The sequence below is a fragment of the Lithobates pipiens genome, unplaced genomic scaffold (genome assembly GCF_037356315.1).
Source record: "Lithobates pipiens isolate NorthernLeopardFrog02 unplaced genomic scaffold, aLitPip1_a1.2 Scaffold_13, whole genome shotgun sequence".
In the NCBI taxonomy this organism is placed as follows: domain Eukaryota; kingdom Metazoa; phylum Chordata; class Amphibia; order Anura; family Ranidae; genus Lithobates; species Lithobates pipiens.
Window position 1 is genome coordinate 300,651,166 of NW_027507718.1, and position 22,792 is coordinate 300,673,957.

The 22,792-nt window shown below is 41.0% G+C and overlaps 1 protein-coding gene across 1 annotated transcript in view; it reads right to left on the minus strand.

Moving 5' to 3' along the window:
• TRPC3 (transient receptor potential cation channel subfamily C member 3) overlaps positions 1–18,251 on the minus strand; it is a 280,070-nt gene extending 261,819 nt beyond the window's left edge. Inside the window, exon 1 of the mRNA XM_077476842.1 lies at positions 17,768–18,251. Coding sequence (XP_077332968.1) covers positions 17,768–17,970 — 203 coding nt within the window. The 5' untranslated portion in view covers positions 17,971–18,251. The remainder of the gene's footprint in view (positions 1–17,767) is intronic.
• Positions 18,252–22,792: the final 4,541 nt, after the last annotated feature.

Here is a 22,792-nt window from a genome sequence, read left to right on the forward strand (position 1 = left end):
TATATAATATAATATATATATATATTTCTTTTATTTATTTATTTTTTACCCTTTTCACTTATCTGATTATAGATCTTTGCTTATCCTAAGCAGGAATCCACTTACTGGTGAGTGATTTAATACCTCTGATGGAAGTCTGTTCTGAGCTTTAACTACTCTTTCAGTAATAAAATACTCTCTAGGATTATTGTTGAACTATCCTCCTGCTAAATTGAGACCATGTCCCTGTGTTCTTAGCTTCATGTTTAATATACTACCTTCCTGAACCTTATTAACATCCTTAATGTATTCTAACGTTTTAATCATGTCCCTTCTTTCCTCCAGACTTTGGTCATACTTCTCTTCTGGGTTACAGGAGTGCACTTATTTCTGCACTTCTGTGACCCAGATTTAGCTGCCAGCGGGCTAAAGTCTGCTGTCAGCTGACATCACAGAGCCACTCCAGTCTCTAGATGTATCCTGTCAACAATGGTAGGATCCACCCAGACTCCTGACTGTCAGCTGGATCAGGCTCTCAGTGCACCACTGAGAGCCTGAGCCAGCTGCTCCTGACCCCTCCACAGCCAGGCACTCCAGTGAGCACTTGAGAGGCAGAGCAGAGTGTGGTGACTGATAGTCACTGCTATCTGCTCAGTGAAGACCAAGAACTGAGCTATCAGCAGTTATGTGATCACTCGGTTCTTGGTCTAAGAGCCAGCAGGAGATAGCTGCAGCCACATAGGTGAGTATGTATGGGTATTTTTTTTTACATCCTGCACTTCCCATTTAAGGTCCTGAAGTCACTCCTGATATGTTTTATCCATCAGACCTTTCACTATTTTTTTTGCCCTTCTCTGAACTTGTTCTATCTCACCAATATCTTGCTGTGAGGTCCACAGAACTGGACAATCTAAATGAGGTCTAACTAAAGATTTATATAGGGCAATCAGGATCGCCTTCCCCCTGTTGATGATCTATTGATACGCCCTAGAAATCTGTAAATTTTTCCCACCACCTGGCCACACTGTTTGCTAATTTTAGAATCATCTGAAATAAGTACCCCCAAATCCTTTTCTTCTGACGTGCTGGCCAGCACTGTACTTCCAATATTATACTCTATCAAGGGATTCTTTTTCATAGTTGCTTTATTTTACATTTAGAAGCACTAAACTGCAGTTTCCACTTCTTTGACAAAGCTTCCAGAAATGCCAAATCATGTCCCATGTTACAAACACCTCCAGGGATATAAATTCTATTGCGCACCTTTTTTTCATGAGCAAATGAACATACCTAAACCACCAAACCTTCAGTTGAATTACAGACAAACAGTTTAAATAGAACAGAACCAAGCACAAAGTCTTGTGGTACATCGCTAGTGACTGGTCTCTGTTCCGAATGAGCACCATTTACAACCACACTCTGGTATCTATCCTTTAGCCAACTGCACATCCACTGAACTACTGAAGGGTTAAGTCCTAGCTTGTACAACTTTTTTATGAGATTTAATTTGATTATTTAACTCAGTCAAACACTAAAGTAGTAAAGAATATGGACCAACAGGAAAAAGGCTGTCCAATACCATATCAGTAGCCATTCAACATCACTATAAGCAATAGCATATCATATTTAATAATTAAAACTACTTCCTGGAGTTTTATACAAAAGGTACCTTTTTTTGATAAACAATAACTTAAGGAATCTGAACATGTCTAATCTACAGATAAATTTGAATTGATTGTAATCATGTTACAGTAGAAGTACAAACAAAACACAAAATCAGCAATCAATACAGTATATGAAGTTGAAAGCTGTTTACTTGTTTTCAGATAAAAAAAAAATATTCGTAAAGATGCTTACACCAGAAAATAAAGCCTGTAACATTGTCAAAGGTATTACATGAGTAGTAGGATCCAGTAACTGACAGCATGAGAACACTGTCTAGAACACCCCCCACTGATTCTCCTCTTCCTAGGAGTGCAGGACAGCCATGTAACCACCCGATGGACAATATATTGCTCAGAACCTGAGGGCTCAGTCAGCAGGGGTCCACACATTGTCAGGTAGGGGGCAAGGGCATGCATGCATATGATCAGATAGTCCCTATTTCCATATTAAAGTGGATGTAAACCCACTCTCATCCTTTCTATACTACTGCCATAGTGGTTATCTATAAGGATATATATGCCTTACCTGTTACCCCTTATTCTGTGGGTGGGTCTGTTGTCTGGCGCTCAGTGGGTGGAGTCGTGATGTCAGTAGACTCCCCACCCACCTCTAGACTCCCCTTGTCAACGTGCATTTTCTCCTGTGTATTTCTTATGCCGCGTACACACGATCAGACTATCCGGCGGACTTAGTCTGGCCGACAAACCGCCTTAAAGTCTGCCAGACTGTCCGAACGAGCGGACCTGCCCACACACGGGACTTAGGTCCGTCGGACTATCTGCCGTACTTTTGAAATGAACGGACTTGCCCACACACGGAGGAAAGTCCGTTAATTTTGAACATGGCTCCAGGTAGCCGGGACTAGCGAAGGAAGTCAATGTCGCCGCCTTCGGCGGCAAGATTGACACGTTGCTTGCCCCGTCACCTGGTATGGACTTAAAGGGGAAACCCTACGCCGAAAAAATGGCGTGGGGGTCCCCCCCAGGTCCATATCAGACCCTTATCCGAGCACGTAACCCGGCCGGTCAGGAAAGGGGGTGGGGACGAGCGAGCGCCCCCCCTTCCTGAGCCGTACCAGGCCGCGTGCCCTCAACATGGGGGGTACTTTGGGGAAGGGGGGCCGCAAGGCCCCCCACCCCAAAGCACATTGTCTCCATGTTGATGAGGACAAGGGCCTCTTCCCGACAACCCTGGCCGTTGGTTGTCGGGGTCTGCGGGCGGGGGGCTTATCGGAATCCGGGAGCCCCCTTTAATAAGGGGGCCCCGGATACCGGCCCCCCACCCTATGTGAATGAGTATGGGGTACAATGTACCCTTATCCATTCACCTGTGAAAAAAAGTAAAAGAAAACCACAACACACAAGGGTTAAAATAGTTTATTGCACAGCTCCGGGGGTCTTCTTGCATCTTGGGGGGTCTTCTCGCCAGACTCCTCCGCTATCTTCTGCTAGCTCTTTTACTAGCGGAGGAGCCCGGCTTTCTTCTTCGCCACCGCCCGGGGGTCTTCTTCCGACTTCGGGGGTCTTATCCCCCTCTTCGGTTCTTCTTGCTGGGCCTCCGCTCCTTCTTCCAGCTCTTTTACTGGCGGTGGCCCAGTCTTCTGTCGCTGCTGTCTTTGCCGCCTTTTGTTCTTCTCATTGACTTCCTTCACTAGTCCCGACTACCTGGAGCGTGCTCAAAATGAACGGAATTTTCTCAGTGCAGGAAAAGTCAGTTCATTTCAAAAGTATGACGGACTAGCAAACACATAACCATATTGTCTGCCGGACTGCGAGTTCGGCGGACAAATTTTGAGTCAAAACTACTTTCTAAGTCCGCCGGACTTTTGGGTAAAAAAAGAGTCCACCGGATAGTTTGATCATGTGTATGCGGCATTACACTGAACTTCTGCTATGATTACTAACATCCAGTCAAAACCCAGAAAAGTCATCACATGACTTCAGCATGCTCAATCATGCTGAGGTGTGGAGCAGCCAATCCTGGGAGAGCTGGAGAAGAAAGGAGGAGGGGATCTGAAGTGCGCAGAATGCCTCTCTAAGGCTTGTGCATGAGATATGTAAATCACCTGTCATTCCCAGCAAGGGGGAGGAACTGACTCCTATTTCTCAGTTTTTATCTCACTGAAAAATAATAACAGGACTTCTCAGAGCTGGATTAACTCTTTGTGGCAGGATTGGGCACAGATGACATGAAATGCATTACTGTACAAGATTCAAGCCTTAATTAAAAAAAATAAAAAATTGGGTTTACATCCAATTTAGGTTTAGCAGTACTCCTACCAGCATTGGATGCACTCATGTCCTGTTCTTTTAGTTTAAGTTGTTAGCTTTAAGCTCATGTTGCTTGTATAACGCTTTTTCCTCTCCCCAGGTTCTCTTTAAACACAATGCATACCTAATCAAAACTGAACTGCACCCCGCCATTCCACATTCTTTTGAACAGAAGAAGTTGCTCCTGCATGTTGTATAGACAATTTCAACACTAATAATAGAAATACAGCAGCTTATAACCATAAGAAACACCAAGGGCACTTGATATCTTGTATGTTTCATTTTTAATTTTAGTTTAGATTTACTTTAAATGTCTCTCCATTTTTGATTTTTTTTAATGTCCAGTACCAAACTGCTATTTTGATTATCATCACTGAATTTTACTTGGTCTACCACAGTGTCCTGTTCTGAAAATATACAGAAACATGTTAGTTGCTAGCAGGCCTTTGAAAATCTAGCAGGCTGAAATCTGATGTGCCAATCAGCTAATCCATAAAACAAATCTAAGCATTTGTGGTTTGTTAAAGTACTTTGTCTCCATCTCTCTGTTAATTAAATTGACTATTATGCCCTCAATCTAACAAACTTTTAGTACACTTCCACCCCATTTGACATCTTTTCGGAATCCCTTTGTACCTATTGTAGGACCAATAAAAGACAATGTGAATCTCCCTGTATAATTCTGCAGAAATCAAAAGGGTCCAATACATTGCTCCTAATTATCTAAAATCAGTGTGGCAAAAAATGGCACTTTTTATACACAGTTAAAAACAGTTTATTGTGTAGCCGTTTGCTACACATTATAATGGCCATTGCAGGCTGTCTTCCATTAAACGTGTGCTATCTCAGTAGTAAATTTTGTACTTCATAAGAGATAACTCTAATAGTGCAGTTACAAAAAATGTAAACTTGTCACTCTTGATGTGACTCTTCCCTTGAAAGTAATTCATGCTATTGACCAAGTGATAACTGTATGAAAGGTAAGTAAAATTAAAGTTCTAACAGAATCTAGCTTTCACATCGTAGCCATTGTGCTCATTAAAATATAAACATGCCTTAGTAGTCAGTTTTACTCTGGAACCCTGTTTAAAACTTTTTTTTATTTTGTAAAAGGGGAAATTATGTATACATATATACAGTACATTTAAATATCACCCAACAAATTAAATTCAAAATACTAACAACTACTTACAAAGTCATCCACAACTCTGCCCCAAGCTACATCACTGACCTAATCTCAAAATTCCAACCTAAACGTTCTCTTTGTTCTTCTCAAAACCTTCTGCTCTCTAGCTCCCTCATCACCTCCTCCCATGCTCACTCCAGGACTTCTCCAGAGCCTCTCTAATCCTATGGAATTCCTTACCCCAATCTGTATGGTTATCTCCTACACTATTAGCTTTTAGGCGATCCTTGAAAACCCTTCTCTTCAGAGAAGCCTATCCTACCCACACCTAACAACTGTATTTTTATTTTCTCCATCTGATCATCCCCCACAGCTAATACCTTTTGTTCCACTTGACCCTCCCTTCCTTGTAAGCTCTAATATATCCTTGCGTGTGGAAACTTGGCAGAAAAGTGAAACAAGTAATCTAACTAGTTACTATCAGGGCTTTTTTTCAGCAGGGATGCGGGGGAACGCATTTCTGGCACCTCCAACACTGTATGTAATGGAAAGGGGTTGGGGGCATTCTTCAGGGTCTATTGATGCTGGCTACTGGAAGGGATCTATTTATGCGGCGGGGGGGTATTGTTACTGGGGAGATCTATTGTTGCTGGTGGCGAATCAGGGGGTCGGTTGTTGCTGGGAGGGATCTACTGTTGAGGGAGGGGTCTATTGATGCTGGCTGCCGGTAGATTGGTTGTTGCTGCCAGGAGTCTAATGTAGCTTGGTGGGTATTTTGTTGTGGGTCCATTGTTGCTGGGGGGATATTTTGCTGCTGGGGAAGCGGGGGTCTATTGTTGCTTGCTGCAGGGGATCTATGTGACTGCTTTTCTTGTTATCATTAACACATTTCATACAAATTCATTACAAATGTTACTTGGTTCTGTATTCTCTAAAAGGGGCAGTACTGTGAGGTGTATATGGGGTGGAACCAAGGAACAGTGCTCGGAGGTGGGTAGGGGGCGTGGACAAGAGGTGACTTGGAAAGGGGGAGTTCCTGTACCTGTTCTCTGAGAAAAAAAAACCCTGGTTACTATGCTTACCATAGCAATTGGTAGACATAGCCCTTCCAATTTTCCTCAAATACATAATAGCTTTTTGATTGGACAACAACATCCCATGTCAGCTTTTACAAACTGGATTGCTGCATTAGAAGCTCAGGAGAATATTAAACTGTGCATGTGCCAGGTTTACACTGGCTCAGTAGCAAAGAGTTTTTGGAACTTGTTGTCGTTAGCTTTTAAATAATTCAGTAATTTGTGGTTCATTTGACTAATTTACTATTTTGCAAAGTTTGTTATGTCAAGCGTAATGCTAGACATTTCATTTTAATTTTATTTATTTATTTATTTTGGATAGAGTGGGAAGGAGAATCTTTTTCAGTTTTTTGTTACTATCCGGCCTTCTGGGTCCCAATTTGGGAGGGACCAGGAAAGGAGGAAAAACTTCTTCAGTGGGGATGCAGGCAACAAAGAAAATCTGAAAGAGATTTTATAGTATATATTTCATTCTTTGTACTATACTAATGAACATGGAGAGGGAGATAGGACTTTGTGTGAGGCAGGTGAAAACCAATTAGGGTAATACATGCACAGGTGGCTTAGCAATGTTGTTTATTTGCCATAAAGAGGATATAAAGCGGGTATAATGAATTAATAATTATTGCTACATGTACCCTATACGTAGTAATACTACAGACATGGACTGGCATGTGCTGCTATTTCTCTTTTATTATGTGTTATATGTATATGAACTGTTTGATATATGTAATTATATCCTTATTTATATGTATTCATGAACTGTACTTTATCCAATTGTGTGTATATATTCAATGGCTTTGCTATATATTTCATACTGAGTGCAATTTTATACCCTCTTTATGACATATAAACAAAATTGCTAAGCCACCTGTACATGTATTACCCTATCTGGTTGCCACCTGCCTCACACAAAGTCCCATCTCTCTCCACATGTTCAATTGAATCAGGGATGGAGGCACATACCTCTCCCCCCCCCCCCCTTATATTTGTACTATACTAGTATATATTTTAGTCGTTGTACTATACTAGTATATTTTTCAGTCTTTGTGTCCATGGGACTTCCTGTGTCAGTGACTCATAATGCTCCATACAGAACAAGGGTTCTTGCATGTGGCTGTGTGCTGGATGGCAGTCATTTGGGAATATGTCAGGATGGCATCTTGGAGTGCCTGGTCTGTGGGTAATTAGCATGCAACACTGGGTGCACTGTCTATAAAGGGATCACTGGTATAAGAGTGTAAACGACTCTCTGTGTATAATTCAATCTGAAGCAGCAACTTTCCTCAAATAAAACTGTATGGCAGCCTACTCTGCCTCCCTGTTCATCTGACTTGTCTAGCCAGCAGCTCCACATTTCTCAGCACCCATCCTGCTGCAGCAATTCACTAAGTGCACAAAATGACTTTTTTTTGTTATTTCTGTCAGTGTCCTGATTAATGTTATACTGTGATAATAAACGCAAGTTGGGCATTGCCATGATTGGTCAATCAAAGTTACAATAGCAATTCGGATCAAGTTGCAAAACATTTGCTCAATAAAAGAAATACGATAACTTAATATGATCGAAAATTGTGGTCCATTCCATTCCATGGGTATCGCAGACTCGATGTCCGCTGGCACCCACCGATCATGAGGAAAAGATACATAACTGCAATCTGCCTATGTAAACAAGACAGATCGCTGTTCTGACAGAAGGGAAGGGATGGAATTTGCATCCCTGCAAAGCAGGGAATAAATTCCATCTCTTCCCCTAGTAAAAGCACCTCCTACAGTACAATAAAACACTGGCTAGGCACACAGTTAACCCTTTGATCGCCCTGGGCGTTTAACCCTTTCCCAGACAGTGTCATTAGTACAGTGACGGTACATATTTTTAGCACTGATCACTGGTTAGTGTCACTGGTTCTCAAAAAGTGTCAGTGCAGTAGTGTATTTAGGTTTTGTGCTGCCCTAGGCCTGACTAAACTCGTGTAAAATCCTTATTTGAATATGACCCACCCCTTCCTGTTAAGGCCACACCCCTTGCTGTTTAAGACCTGCCCTGAAATTTTTGAGTGGGGACACTAGTTCTGAGGGCCTGTGGGGGGGGGGGGGGGGCACAATGGATTCCCTTAATTTGCATTGATTTTCTCTTACTTCCTGTTTGGCTATGGGGCAGGAAGTGAAGGGAAAACTCTGCAATGGGACAGGGATGGTAAAAAATAAACTGACAGGGGCCGTAACCCTCCCTTATTCTATCCAAAATGATGAACAAAAAGTGTCGCCTATAGTTCTACTTTAAGCACAAATTTCTGATAATTTTGTGCAGAGGACTAAGAAGATATAACCATGCCAATGGTGCAGCAGAAAACATATAGCACAGTGAGGAAAGTTTGTGGTCCAGGATGATGAGACAGTCAAAAGTAGAAGCGGCGCTCCCCCCCCCCCCCCCCGAGTTGCAGAATGCCGGCCACCCACATACCTGAAGCAGTGCGGCCGCTTTATGGGGCACTAGGCTAATTTGCCTCCCAGCCCGGTCTGCCCCATAAGACTGGCACTACACTAACAGTGTAGAGCAAGCTGGCGGGGTCTCTTTCCGTGCTGCCCTCCTGCAAAGTGCTGCTCTAGGCCTGGGCCTTGTCGGCCTAGGCCAGGATACAGCATTGAGTTAGTATCAGAACGTCTGCAGCAATATAGCAGTCCCGCTATAAGTTCCTGATCACCACCATTACTAGTAAAAATAAATAATTAATAAAAATTATTTAAAACAATTATTAATAAAAATATTCTATAGTTTGTAGATGCTATAACTTTTGCGCAAACCAATCAATATACACTTATTGGGGATTTTTGTTAACTAAAACTATGGTGCAGAACACATATTAGCCTAAATTGATGAAGAAATTAGATTTTTTTAAATTTGCACAAAAAATAAAAAACGCAGAAGTGATCAAATACCACCAAAAAAAGCTCTATTTGTGTGAAAAAAGGGACACAAATTTCATTCTGTTATAGTGACGCATGATCGTGCAATTGTCAGTTAAAGCAACGCAAAAAAAATGGTCATGAAGAGGGGTAAATCTTGCAGAGGTCAAGTGCCTAAATGAAAGCAGTCTTGTGTTTATCAAAGACAGAAAATTTAACAATAAATCATTGTTAATTGTCCACGTGAAGAATGTGGCAATACAATTGCAATTCATCTTGTATAAAAGATCTATGAAAGCAGAAAAGTAGTAAATTTGCAAATGAGAAGAAGAGATGAAAGGCCAAAAGCAAGGGTGGGATTAAAGCAGGGGAGGGAGGGAGGAAGGACCCTAGAGCAGCGGCCCCAAACCTTTTTGGCACTGGGGATGCGTCACATGCCACCAGATGCAGCTTGTCACATCGCTTGCCACCAGATGCACTTGCCACGTCACCTGCCACCAGATGCAGCTTTTCATTTGTCACCTCACCTGTCTTCTAATGCAGCTTGTCACTTGCCATGTGTCCAGCCACCAGGTGCAGCTGGTCACTTGCCATTGTCGCCTGCCTTCAGATGCAGCTTGTCACTTGCCACATTTCCTGCCACCAGATGCAGCTTGTCACTTGCCACGTCACCTGCCTTCAGATGCAGCTTGTCATAAGGCACGTCACCTACTACCAGATGCAGTTTTTTACATCACCTGCCTTCAGATGCAGCTTGTCACTTGTCATTTCAGCTTGTCACTTCAATTGCCTTCAGATGGAGCTTGTCACTTGCCACATTGTCTGCCACCAGATGCGGATTGTCCCTTGCCACATCGCCTGCCACCAGATGTGGATTGTCATTTGCCATGTCGCCTGCCACCAGATGCAGCTTGTCACTGTTGCAGCCTGCCACCAGATGTGGATTGTCCCTATTCTGCAACCAGAGGCAGCTTGTCACTGTTGCGGCCTGCCACCAGATGTGGATTGTCACTATTCTGCAACCAGAGGCAGCTTCTCACTATGCTTCCAAACAGATGCAGCTTGTCACTGTTGTGGCCTGCTACCAGATGTAGATTGTCTCTATCCTGCCACCAGCTACAGCTTCCCACTGTTGCCTGCCCCCAATAAATACCAGTTGCAGCTTGTCACTAGTTTAATTTGAATGTAAAGGCAGTGAAAGTCCAAGCTGGCAAAACTTGCACATTAACTTTTAATAGGATCTATCCCAGAGTGAGGGCGGGCGGTGAGAGATGATGTAATTATCTCTCTGCTCACCCACAGCTGTACCTATGTCATTAGCAGCCTCTGCATCCCTGCTTTACGGGCGGAACAGCGGTGATGTGGGGCGGGCAGTGAGAGATAATGTCATCTCACTGCTCGCCCGTCGTACCACTGACAGAGCAGCCATTGCGGCCTGGCTGCAGAGGCCCTGGGGACTGGCATCGGCCTGGGGGTTGGGAACCCCCCTCCCTAAGATCGGTTCCAGCTGCAGCTAAATAGATAATAAATAATCCTTAAATCTGGAGGGTAGTCCAGGGTGGCCAAATTGTGAGAAATTTAGAATGAGTATCCACTACAATAGTGGTAAATTTTTTGTTTACCATGATGTTATTAAGTCCATGATGAGTACTGTAAGAATAAGGTTGTATCCCAATTCATTTGTAACGGCCATCAATCCAGAGGCTAAAAAATTCAACTGATTTTTTTTCCAGCACACCATGAGGTATCACATGTGTTCTTTATTCCACGCATTGCATACTGAAGGCTGGTGCATTTCTTTACACAGTATATACGCTTTGAAATGCCATTGAAAATGAATAGCAATGTACTAACACACATGAAGCAGTGGGAATACATCCTCAAGGATAATTGGAATGCATCCTCAAGAATACTTGCACGTTCATTAAAAAAAAACTATGACTTTGCAACAGGCAGCATGTACAGTATGTTACCAGAATATAGAAGGAACATAATAAAAATATATGTCAGCTGCCACTAATGAACTATTTTAGAAGATGCAACCTCCAGAGCTGTCATTTTTACACTTACTTTAATATTTAATGAGTCCAGAATAAGCATACACTGGTAACAGGTTGGTATTCTTGACAGGCATGTATTGCTCAAGATCAGTGTCTAACCAACCATTTTGGTTTTGTAAAGGTTGACTTATACTTTGACTGCTTATCCATGGTGCACAATATCACATACATGGCTACCTGTATATGGTATGGTCAGCTAGGCAGCCAGCTCCAGTTTGACATCTATGTTAATAAAAAAAATCTGAAAAATAATGCTTGGTATTTATAATGTGGCAGTAAACCAACTGAATAAAAAAATATATTAAACATACTGACCCTACTAATCTACTGCCCAAGACAACAACTACTCCTGTTTTTTTCCCTGCTATAAGCATAAAACAAGCTCACCTCCTAACATCTGGCGTCTCGTCTGATTACTAAAACAACAGCTATCTTCAACAAATTGTAATTTCTATTTTTACTGTTACCTGAAAAAAAAAATACTAAAAAAATGAAATCTTTTTCTAAAGAGCACTATGCAGCATTATGTATAATTACTGATGAATCGGGATTCTAGAGTCAAGACTGGGTGAAGCTGAAGGCTAATGAAGCACTGTCTGTGCAGCAGAGGGAGCTGTTGCTAACTCAAACTTCAAACAGAGTATGCAGTATATTACATCGCTAATTACTTAATTAGGCAGACAGAAAGATAAGAGGATTGACACATTGCAGACCCATAGCCATGTTCATTTAGATGTGTGTGTCTTAAGCTACTCATTTGAGCAAAAGCTCATTCCTAGCACAGGCTGAAAAAACTCTTTGCAATTCTTTATGCTCATGGAAGGTGCAATCACCTTCAGATGTCCAGATCTCAAAGCTATCTGTGTAATATCATTAGCTATAATAGTCAGTAATTTAACAAATCTGAACCAGCGTTATTATTATATTGTAATAATGACTATTGCAATCAAGGTAATATAAAGGCAAAGACCATTAAAGACAAAGTGAAATATATTACCCATAAGGAGCAAGGACCCAGACCATCTTCAGCATGGTAAATGTCAAGAACTTGAAGAGCCTGATTTACTAAAGAATACGTGATGGGGCACATTGGCTAATTTACTATCGCATGTGGTTTGTTAAAGCAAACTTTCATTCACATCTTATCCATCGCAGAATTTGGCAATTTATTGGGGGGTGTATCAAGTACCTTTACAGGGCATTCTAGCTCTCACTTTCTTATTCATAGCCTAGGCGAGGATGATGTCCCCTTGGTCCACACCTCCTCGGTGAATTATCTGTTTAAAGCGGAGTTCCGCTTAAAAAAAAATGTAATGTCAGCACCTACAAAAACTGCAGCTGCTGACTTTTCATAATTGGACACTTACCTGTCCCAGGGTCCAGTGATGCGGGAAAACAAAGCCCCACTCATCTCCCCCTCCTCTCTGAAGCACCGGCATTGTCACTGTGGGCCCCCGGCTGTGACTGCACAGCCGGGCACGCACTGCGCATGGGCAAGCCACGCAGGCGCTGTGACTGTCTGGGCAATCATCTGGGACCTGTGACGTGTCCCAGATGATTGCCGAGAGGGAGGGGGGAGAGGTGAACTTACTTCCAGCACCGTGGTGCCCTGGGAGGAAGTGGGAACTAGAACCCTCTAAAAAGAAGGTTTCCGCCCCCCCTCCGCAAAAAAATGACATGCCAAATGTGGCATATCATGGGGTCACCTTCCCTTAAAGCAGAAGTTCAATTTTTGGGTGGAACTGCGCTTTAAGATTACCTTGGTTTGCACACCTATTTAATCCATCATGAGGAGTTCTAACTCTTCCTCTATGCATTTGTATTTATTTTATGCTATGGCCATTGCAGAAAAAGTTGCTGGAACACAGTCAGGAGCAAATAGACGTTGAAAGAACACTTGGATATTTCACCACACTTGTGAAATATCGAAGACATAAATCACTTTTGGCTGGACTGACTGATTAGATGTCCAAAGGTAATGTCAAATAAAGGAAATGAGCTGAGAATTAAGGTAAGATAAGGACTCTCCCCCAAAGCTCACAAAGATAATTTGAAGCTGGTATTTCAAGCTGACAGCTGCAATTCAGAACTGACTAGATAATTTATCTGGTGCATATCCAAACTAAAAAATGAGTTTTGTTTGGACTCATTCATTCTATTATTGGCTTTGCATTTCACTTCTACCCAATACACCTTCATATTATTTTTAATATAAATGATATACATGCAATAAATATGATCATCATGCAACCTTTTAGCTATATCTTAAAGCCTTGTGCCCAAAAAGCCTATTCAATATTGATGGCTTTTCATTCATAATGCACTGGACAAAACATGTTACATTTTTCATTCATCAAAGGCAATCTTTCTGATTCATCAGGTTAATTCTTTTTACCGTATATCCTTTGGTCTTATCAAAATTAAACATTGGATTTTAATAGTTTTGGGTGCTTATTGTTAATTTTAGTTGCTTTCCAAGCACTCCCCATCACATATATAGATAAATTGTATTGAGCTTAACACAAGCCCTAAAAAAGGTTTTAGATGTATTCTGGTACATTCCATATTGGAACGATCTGCATCATCTAAATGTGCTGACCATGGAGCCATTGTTTATCTGTATTGCTCTCCTGGTGGTCCCCTTACATGTTCATTCTGGAGTACTTCCTGAAGCATGTGCTTTGTAAATTCTTCACCCTCAGTTTTCTTCCTCTATCACCAATTGGATCTAAATTTCCAAGGCAGGTTTGAATCAGATTTTTGGTTTCATCCTGCTGACCTGCTTCCTCTATGTGAAAATAGAAAGGAGCCTGCTATGGGCTTACTTGGGAATTTCTGTTCTGCATCACGAGCAAGAGTTCTCAGATCATCAGATTCCAAGCAAAAATGAGCATCTATGCTTGGTAAGTTATTCTTCATCTAAATGATACTAACACATACCAAAAGCACTATGTAAGAAGAATAAAGGTGAACACAAAGTGAAGTCAGAGTAAAAATACTCTTATCTAGAAGTGCACAATACGTGTTTGATGAGTATTATAGAACATTTTGTACAATCCAATAGATGATATATTCAATACCCAAATAGCAATCAATGATTGACCCAGCTACACAGGTTAGAACAAAATATAAACCTGACCATATGCAGTATACACAACCTTTGCCAAAGAACCTTTTGGACCCTGCTTAGTATGCATACCAGATGAAAAAATATCTACTGGAATGCTATTGTTCTTTATGGTACTACCTATGAGAAGCAACCATATGATTATCCCGCATACAAAAAAGATGTCAGTTTTCTTCTTGAAAGGCCTGTTTACAACCTTTAAGCCTCTGAGGGGTACATGTTGATGTTAGCAACAAAAAAAGTTATATCAAAGACCCAACAGAAATTAATACCTTTGAATTGAAGCGACCAGCACTCAGGAAGTAAGTAAATTACAATTGTAACCTTGATTGTTGCTAGTTGTATGTCAAGAATGACTTTAATATAGGGCCTGCTAGCATACCAGGAATAATGTATATGGTATGCATTCCTTAAGCATGACACTTTAATGCCCCTAGCAACTATTACAGAAATGATTTGCTTTTCCCTACACAAACCTACATTTATGGGTACCTTCTATTTCTTAAATACAAGATATTATATTTCCTTTCAATGTCAGATTCCAATCACTAGTTCAGTATGTGGCAGCAACAAAAGGATTTTTTCTAATAATAGCTTAAAAATATAACCCCTCCAGAAATTGGGGCAAACTTGCTTCCCGAGACACGCAGCATCATTAAAGTTCCAGCCTATGTCCTTCATGGCGTACTCAGCATCAGAGGCAGGAGTCATAAGTGAGATATTGATCTTTGAAATATAAAAACATCTTATACAACTGAAGATCACATCATTAAGTGACTGTGCCACAGTTAATGAAGAAACTGTTAACATTCTCACAGTTATTTTTTTTTATTATTATTTTAACTATTTTATGCCATTACAAGTATAACAAAATTTAGAGGGATGCAAATATTGTCAATTTATCATTAATCATTTTTGGATCGGCATGTGTTAACAATTGTGCAAGGAACTGGGATCATTTTAAATGATCTCATCCCTCATCCGCACGCATGGTCAGTTTTGTAAATGTATCTATAGGAAACCTGTCTAAAGGAATATTCAAAGATAGACATCAAATTATGCAGTGTTACTATTATCTATGCCTGCCTCTGTAAGCATTGTGGCTTCACATACAAGCAATTAAAGAATAGGTTACATCAAAATTTTAAATAGAATGTTATTATGGAGTTAACTCCAGATGGCCACTAAGGTCATGTTACTATTTCTTACTATGAAGGTTATCATTTAACTAGGTCAAGGTATAGCTTGTAGTTTAAGTATACTTAATCATTCTGCTTCAACAAGGAATGCAATTGTTCATTCATAATCTCTCTGCCTTAAAACGAAACCTATTCTATCTTCCAGATTGCATAAGAAAGTGCAAAGAGCCATGATGAGTACAGTAACTAATGACATCAAGCCAGAATTCTGTATACTGTAGGCAGAGCAAGAGATGATTTCTGATTGCTTGCTGTCTGCACTTGCTCATCACCATTGCTCTTTGAATTTTCTTTCTGAGTAAGCCTGAGTAAAGAAAAGCTGTACAATTGTTAAGGGAAACAATAATGGATCATTTTAATAGTGATGCCATGTTTTCGTTTTTAATTTGAGTTGAGTGATATCAATGTACTACACTAAAATTCTGATGAATTGTGACAAGATATAAATGTCCTTATGGATCCACCGGCAGCAGTTTAACTGTGTCCTAGGCAAGAAACAAGATTATTGAAGTTCATTCATAAGTCACTGAGACAAGCAGAAAAGGCTGGAATTAATTCAATTCCAAATTGCTCATGTAAAACATGACTAGATAAAAAATGTTGATATGCATACAGTGTTTAGAAGAAAATAATTACAAAATGGAACCGTTTGCAATGCCCATTCATCTCATGGACGTCACTGATCTACCCATATGTTCTTGCTGTGAATGACACACTGCTTGGAGGTTACACATCGCCTGGTACTGTTCTGCATGTGTGGCTGCACACCACTGATTTTGCACAGAAACTCTGCAACAAAAGTGACAGTTTGAAGCCTGTATATTCAAAATATCAGTATGTTTTTAAAGTAGATCTAAAACCTACTTGATGACATTTTGTTTTAAAAAATGTAGCATAAAAAGGACGATGCTTTTTTCATAAAATATTGCTTTCACGGTACATATCTATAGATAGATAGATAGATAGATAGATAGATAGATAGATAGATAGATAGATAGATAGATAGATAGATAGATATTAATCTATATATATATCTATATATATATAGATATATAGATAGATAGATAGATAGATAGATAGATAGATAGATAGATAGATAGATAGATAGATAGATAGATAGATAGATAGTACATAGATGTCTCAGTGCTGCTGTATTAAAGACATGCTTGCTGGTAGTCACTACAGAAGACCATGTCTGTGCAGCTTGTAGTTTTCTTTAGGGGCATGCATGACAGGGTGACAATGTAGGAGTACAGTTAAGAGACAGTTGTCATCCCACAGAAAAAAGAGCCTGAACCAGGATCTATACGAAAGCATCAGCATATGGTTTTTTAAAGAAAGCTGCAGATTTAAAAAGATTGCAAATTACTTTTGAATGTCTTAAAGTTTATATGAGATGTAAGTGATTGGGTTTAAATCTGCTTGAAATAAACCACATGATGTGGTCAGGTAAAAACCCATAAAGTAATGGTACTGTAGACAGAACCCTACAAATAAAATGCTACTAATTAAAATATAAAAAACACAAAACATAATAATTGTATCGAACCCTTTAACCCTGGAACCCTTTAACTCTGGAACCCTTAGACCCTGGAACCCTTTAACTCTAGAACCCTTAGACCCTGGAACCCTTTAACTATGGAACCCTTAGACCCTGGAACCCTTTAACCCTGGAACCTTTTATTGTTGGCAATAAATATTAAATCAATAGGTATACATAAATATATCTATATCTCTCTCTCTCTCTCTCTCTCTCTCTCTCTCTATATATATATATATATATATATATATATATATATATATATATATATATATATATAATAAATTCTGATAATATTTAATAAATATGTAAATACATACCAGCAACTACCAAAATCTACAATTTATTTACTCAGCCATTACAGCTCAAGTAAATAGAAAACAACCATTAAATTGTCCCCACTCTAAGAGAAAGGGACTTGAAATGGCACATAACAAGGACCGCGACATAGGAGAGAGGGCGGGACAATCTTCTCCTCTTGGTGTCCCCGCCGACTGTCAAACTGATGACGCATTTAAAACCTTTATATAGTCTCTTAACCTGAGCAAAAAACGTCAATTTGACATTTAAATATTTCAACCAATTATATACAATATGCAGATTAGGTATAATTATATATTAAATGAACGTAACTTATCAGGTCTGTCACAGTCCCATAGGTTTGGTAGTTCAAATTGGCCTCCCCTACCTTATAGTTTCTTATATAAAAGTACTAAGGTCTATGAAAACTTTGTGCCAAAGTGCCTGATTGCTTATCCATCCTGACAGACTGGTTCCTCTCTCCTGTGGGATGAAATAGTAATATAAGGTATACTCACAGTGAATGAAAGTGGTAGTCACTAGGAGACCCCCCAGTCATTAAAGAGCCACTCTCCGCAGGCAAGACCAGTACTCCCCTTGGCTGAGGCAGAGGAGCCCACTGCCCTCCATTCTTTGCTAGCCATCCCCCGCGTTCCCCCACGTCTGGGAAGCTGACCCTGGCAGCGGGCAGCTCCTTGCATTTCCTGCCCTTTGTGGACATACAGGAATCCCCAGGGCTTCTGTGATTTCACAGCAGCGGACACTTGATCCAGTGCAGGGCAGATAGCAGTCCTTAAGGAGTAGTAGGAGGCTGAGGCAGCAGGGCAGGTACACTCAACTGGTAAAGGATGCTGAGAAGGTGTGCGGCTGGGTACCAACAGAGAACTGAAGAGTGATCACGATGGGGAAAGAGGAGCAAATGCAGAGCCACTAGCAGCTGCTCTTTTGCTTCTCTCCTCCCGTCTGAGCTCTCCTCCCCCCTTTCTGGTTCTCACTCCTTTTCTCACTGCCTGTCTTTCTCTCTTACTTAGCCATCAATATAACTCGTGCCTGGACCACGACATCATTACTCAGAGGCAAAGCAAAGTCACCCAGCACAGGATCTCCTGTTTATCAAATGAGACAGAAGGAGAAAGGCGTATTGGGTGGGTGCAGGAAAAGCATCTTCTCTTTAAGAAGTACTGTAACTGAGCTATTTGGAATCTGCAGGGTTAAAAGGGTCTGTGATATTTGTATCTGGAAGCCTGGAGCTCACTGATGCACTCATTACATGAGAGGAAGCTCTGCATCATTCAACTCTACACATTTATGTAATGGTAACAGTATAGAGCAGATGAAACTACTGCCGGAATTGTAGGTAGTTCTGGACAGGTGGCATTGTGGTCACATAGTTTAGTAGGTGGGTAAGTCAATTAGAACAAATAAGTGAAAACCTTGTGAGCTGCCACACTAAACCTAAAGCAATCTAAATCACCATAAAGTATAACTATAATTAGCTGTCCGCACTTCCCCAAAATGTGATAATACAATATATATAACACAATGCACAGCGCTAATATGCATAAAATGAAACAAATACTAATGCAAATGTATAAAACCTATAGAGGGCTATATAAAGCATAAATATATAAAATGTGACATTCTATAGAAAATATATATATATAAAGTGCTCGTGCTCCGTGAGTCACACTCAGTCCTTAATAAGATATTGAACTAATCAGCAAAAGTCCAAAATAACATTGACATGTGATAATTGTGTCTTCATGCAGTGTTCACACGACCCCCACCAGGTGTATCCCCACGTTAAGGGCTTATAAAATAAGCCTGTAATTTGATAGCAATAGCCTGCAGAGATCCTCCTTTGTTTCTTTTATTCTATCCCTTTCATGACTAGCCCATTTCTGACATTTGGTGTTTAGTTAAAGTTAAAGTTAAAATCTGTATTTTTTGCTAGAAAATTACTTAGAGCCCCCAAACATTATATATATATATATATATATATATATATATATATATAGATATATATCTATATATATATATATATATTTATATATATATATATATATATATATATATATATATTTTTTTTTTTTTTTTTTAGCAGGGAATCTAGAGAATAAAATGGTGAGTCACACGGTATTTGTGCAGCGGCGTTTTAAATGCAACTTTTTGGGAAAAGAGACACTTTCATGGATTTAAAAAAAACTAAACAGTAAAGTTAGCGTAATATTTTTGTATAATGTGAAATTATATCTGAGTAAATAGATACCAAACATGTCACGCTTTATAATTGCACGCACTTGTGGAATGGCGACAAACTACGGTACCCAAAAATCTCCATAGGTGGAGCTTTAATTTTTTTTACGGTTACTAGGTTAGAGTTACAAAGGAGGTCTAGTGCTAGAATTATTGCTCTCACTCTGACGATTGCGGTGATACCTCACATGTTTAATTCGAATACCGTTTACATATGCAGGCGCGACTTCGGTATGCGTTTCTTTGCTGCGCGAGCTCACGAGGACGGGGGCGATTAAAAAAAAAATTCTTATTTATTTTATTTATTTTTATATTATTAAGTGGTGTTTAAAAAAAAAATTAGATCACTTTTATTGCTGTCACAAACATCCCTTGTGACAGTAATAGGTGGTGACAGGTACTCTTTATGGAGGGATCAGGGGTCTAAAAGATCCCTCCTTTGCACTTCAAAGTATTCAGATTGCCATTTTCGCCGATTCTGAATACTGTATATTTTTTTAAAACCAGCACCATTGGCAGCCGAGTAAACAGGAAGTGGTGTTGTGACATTGCTTCTGTGTTTACAATCAGGAGGCTGGAACGAAGCCCCCTAGCCGCCAGAAGCGGTGGATTGTCGATTGGGTCTCCCATGCCATCGGGAGGCCCGGGAATAGCGGCAAGAGGCCGGGATAACAGCCAAGCAGCTTTTAGCCGAATCGGCTGCGGGCATTATCCCGGTATAACCCCAGAAATCTGAGTACGCACATCTGTGTACTCCTCCTAATTTTATTAAATTCATTACACATCTGCGTATACTCCTACTGGTTTCGTCACTCTCGTGACTTCCTTTGGGTATTCTGCAGAACCGGACTACAGGTGACTCTATCACCCCTCAGCACTATAGCACTTTAAAGGTGATTTTTATTTATTGGAAATGTGAGTTGTATGTATGAAGATTTCTGTTTGATACGTGGACCTGCTCAGACTGCCTGTGTAAAAAAGGGCCTTAGACTTTCAAGCTAAACTCTAGCAATTTTACTTACCCTATACCTCACTCCTGCAGGTTTCCTCCTCTCCATGTGACCGTTCTTTTGAATCATTTATCATCTGCACTAGTGATGGACGAACTTCCGACGGGACGTTTTGCGAACACGAACCGCAAACGCGGCCAAATGGCAGGTGAACCTTAAAAACCTCCAGGTCATATTTTCAGCCACAAAATACTTACTTACACACATAGTCCCACAACATGGACACTGACATAACAAAAGTATTAAGGGAATCTGGGATCGATGACAAGCATTCTTTTTTTATCTGTGAAATTTTGACAATTCAGGAGCGCATGAAGGCCATGGAGGAGAGGCAAGGTCAGGGTAGGCTATGAAGGGGATGCAGGAGATGATTAGTGCCACAGTCAGGGCAGCGCAGTCCTGTGCCAGTGTCCCAGTGTGCCAACCTGTGCTTGAGCCCCTCCCTCTGCTCGGCCCTTACCCCACCTATGCAGGGCTCCACTGCGGTGGTCCGGAGGTGCCAGTCCAGTACTGATCCTCAGCCATGGTGCTGGCACTGCCTGCTGATTGGCTTCTCTGCTGCTATCTCCCTCACTGTCTGAAACCAGCACCACGATAGAGACTGAGCACTGACACCAGCACCGTGATAGAGAGCACTGACACCAGCACTGAGATAGAGAGCACTGACACCAGCACTGTGATAGAGAGCACTGACACCAGCACCGTGATAGAGAGCACTGAGACCACACCAGCACCGAGATAGAGAGCACTGACACCACACCAGCACCGAGATAGAGAGAGAGCACTGACACCAGCACAGAGATAGAGAGAGAGCACTGACACCAGCACCGTGATAGAGAGCACTGACACCAGCACCGAGATAGAGAGCACTGACACCAGCAGCGAGATAGAGAGCACTGACACCAGCACTGTGATAGAGAGCACTGACACCAGCACCGAGATAGAGAGCACTGACACCAGCACCGTGAGAAGACGATATATAACACCCTGCTTCAATCGGTCGTTTTGGGGGGGCCACTGGTCTATCACATCAGTTATAATACTTTTTTTAAATTGCGTTTGCCACTCCTTGTAGTATCGCTGCAGAACCGCTCAGCATTCACAATGCTGCACAGTGGAAATGTACTATACTATGCTTTCTATATTTCAAGTATTTTATACGTGTATTATACCCCTATATACTGCACACCAAATAGTACACCTATACCAGTCCTTAAAAGGACCTTTGTGGACCTAATAGTAGTTCGCTAGTAGCTAGTGAATTGCAGACTGTCCCTGCTCCAAACACCAAACTGTCCCTCCCTACACTGAGAAACGACAGCTGCAGAATCGGTCAGCAGCACAGCAGTGCAGTGCATTATAATATGCTTTCTATATTTGAAAGAAAGTATATTATATGTGTACAACCCTATATAATATACACCTATACCAGTCCTTAAAAGGACCTTTGTGGACCTAGTAGCTAGTGATTTGCAGACTGTCCCTGCTCCAAACACCAAACTGTCCCTCAGTCCCTACACTGATAAAAGACAGCTACAGAATTGGTAAGCACTCAGCGGCACAGCAGTCAGCAGTGCGCCATAATACACTTTCTATAGTTGAAAGAAAGTATATTATACGTGTATAGTAATAGCTAGTGAATAAACTGACTGTCCCTACTCCACACAACGTCCTGTCCCTACACTGACAAAAGACAGAATGTAAAATGGCCGCCAGATCAGGTCTATTCATAAGGTAGGGGGTATGTCCAATTGTCTATATGCTGAAATGTCTCAATTGGCTGTCCTGTACCCCATGATGTATGTGTCATCATGGGTCAAAGTTCTTCACAATGTAAACGCATATGTCCGCCGCGCGAACAGCGCCAGAAGTCCGCCAGTTTGGCGAATCGCGAACAAGCAAAATTCATCGCAAACTGACCGCCAGGCGAACCGCAAGGCCATCCCTAAATTGCACTCTGACATCATCGTGTACAATGCAAAATCACCAGTCCTGAAATGATATTGAGGATTTTAAGGTCCTCTCCATAACACAGAATACCCAGCGTGTCAAAGAGAAGAGGAGAACACTGGATCCCAGGGAAGCAAGGGACAAAGGTAAGTACAACTGCTCTTTAAAGCATAACTCCATTTTTGTTGGCAAAAAAACATTTCCCCTGGGTGATCTGTGTACATTGCAAGGATTATAACAACCTTTGTTGCAGATTCCTACCTTTTATTATTCTGAAGAAATCCTTGTGTGTTTCTCTGTGCCTATGTGGGAAAATGAATCTAATGG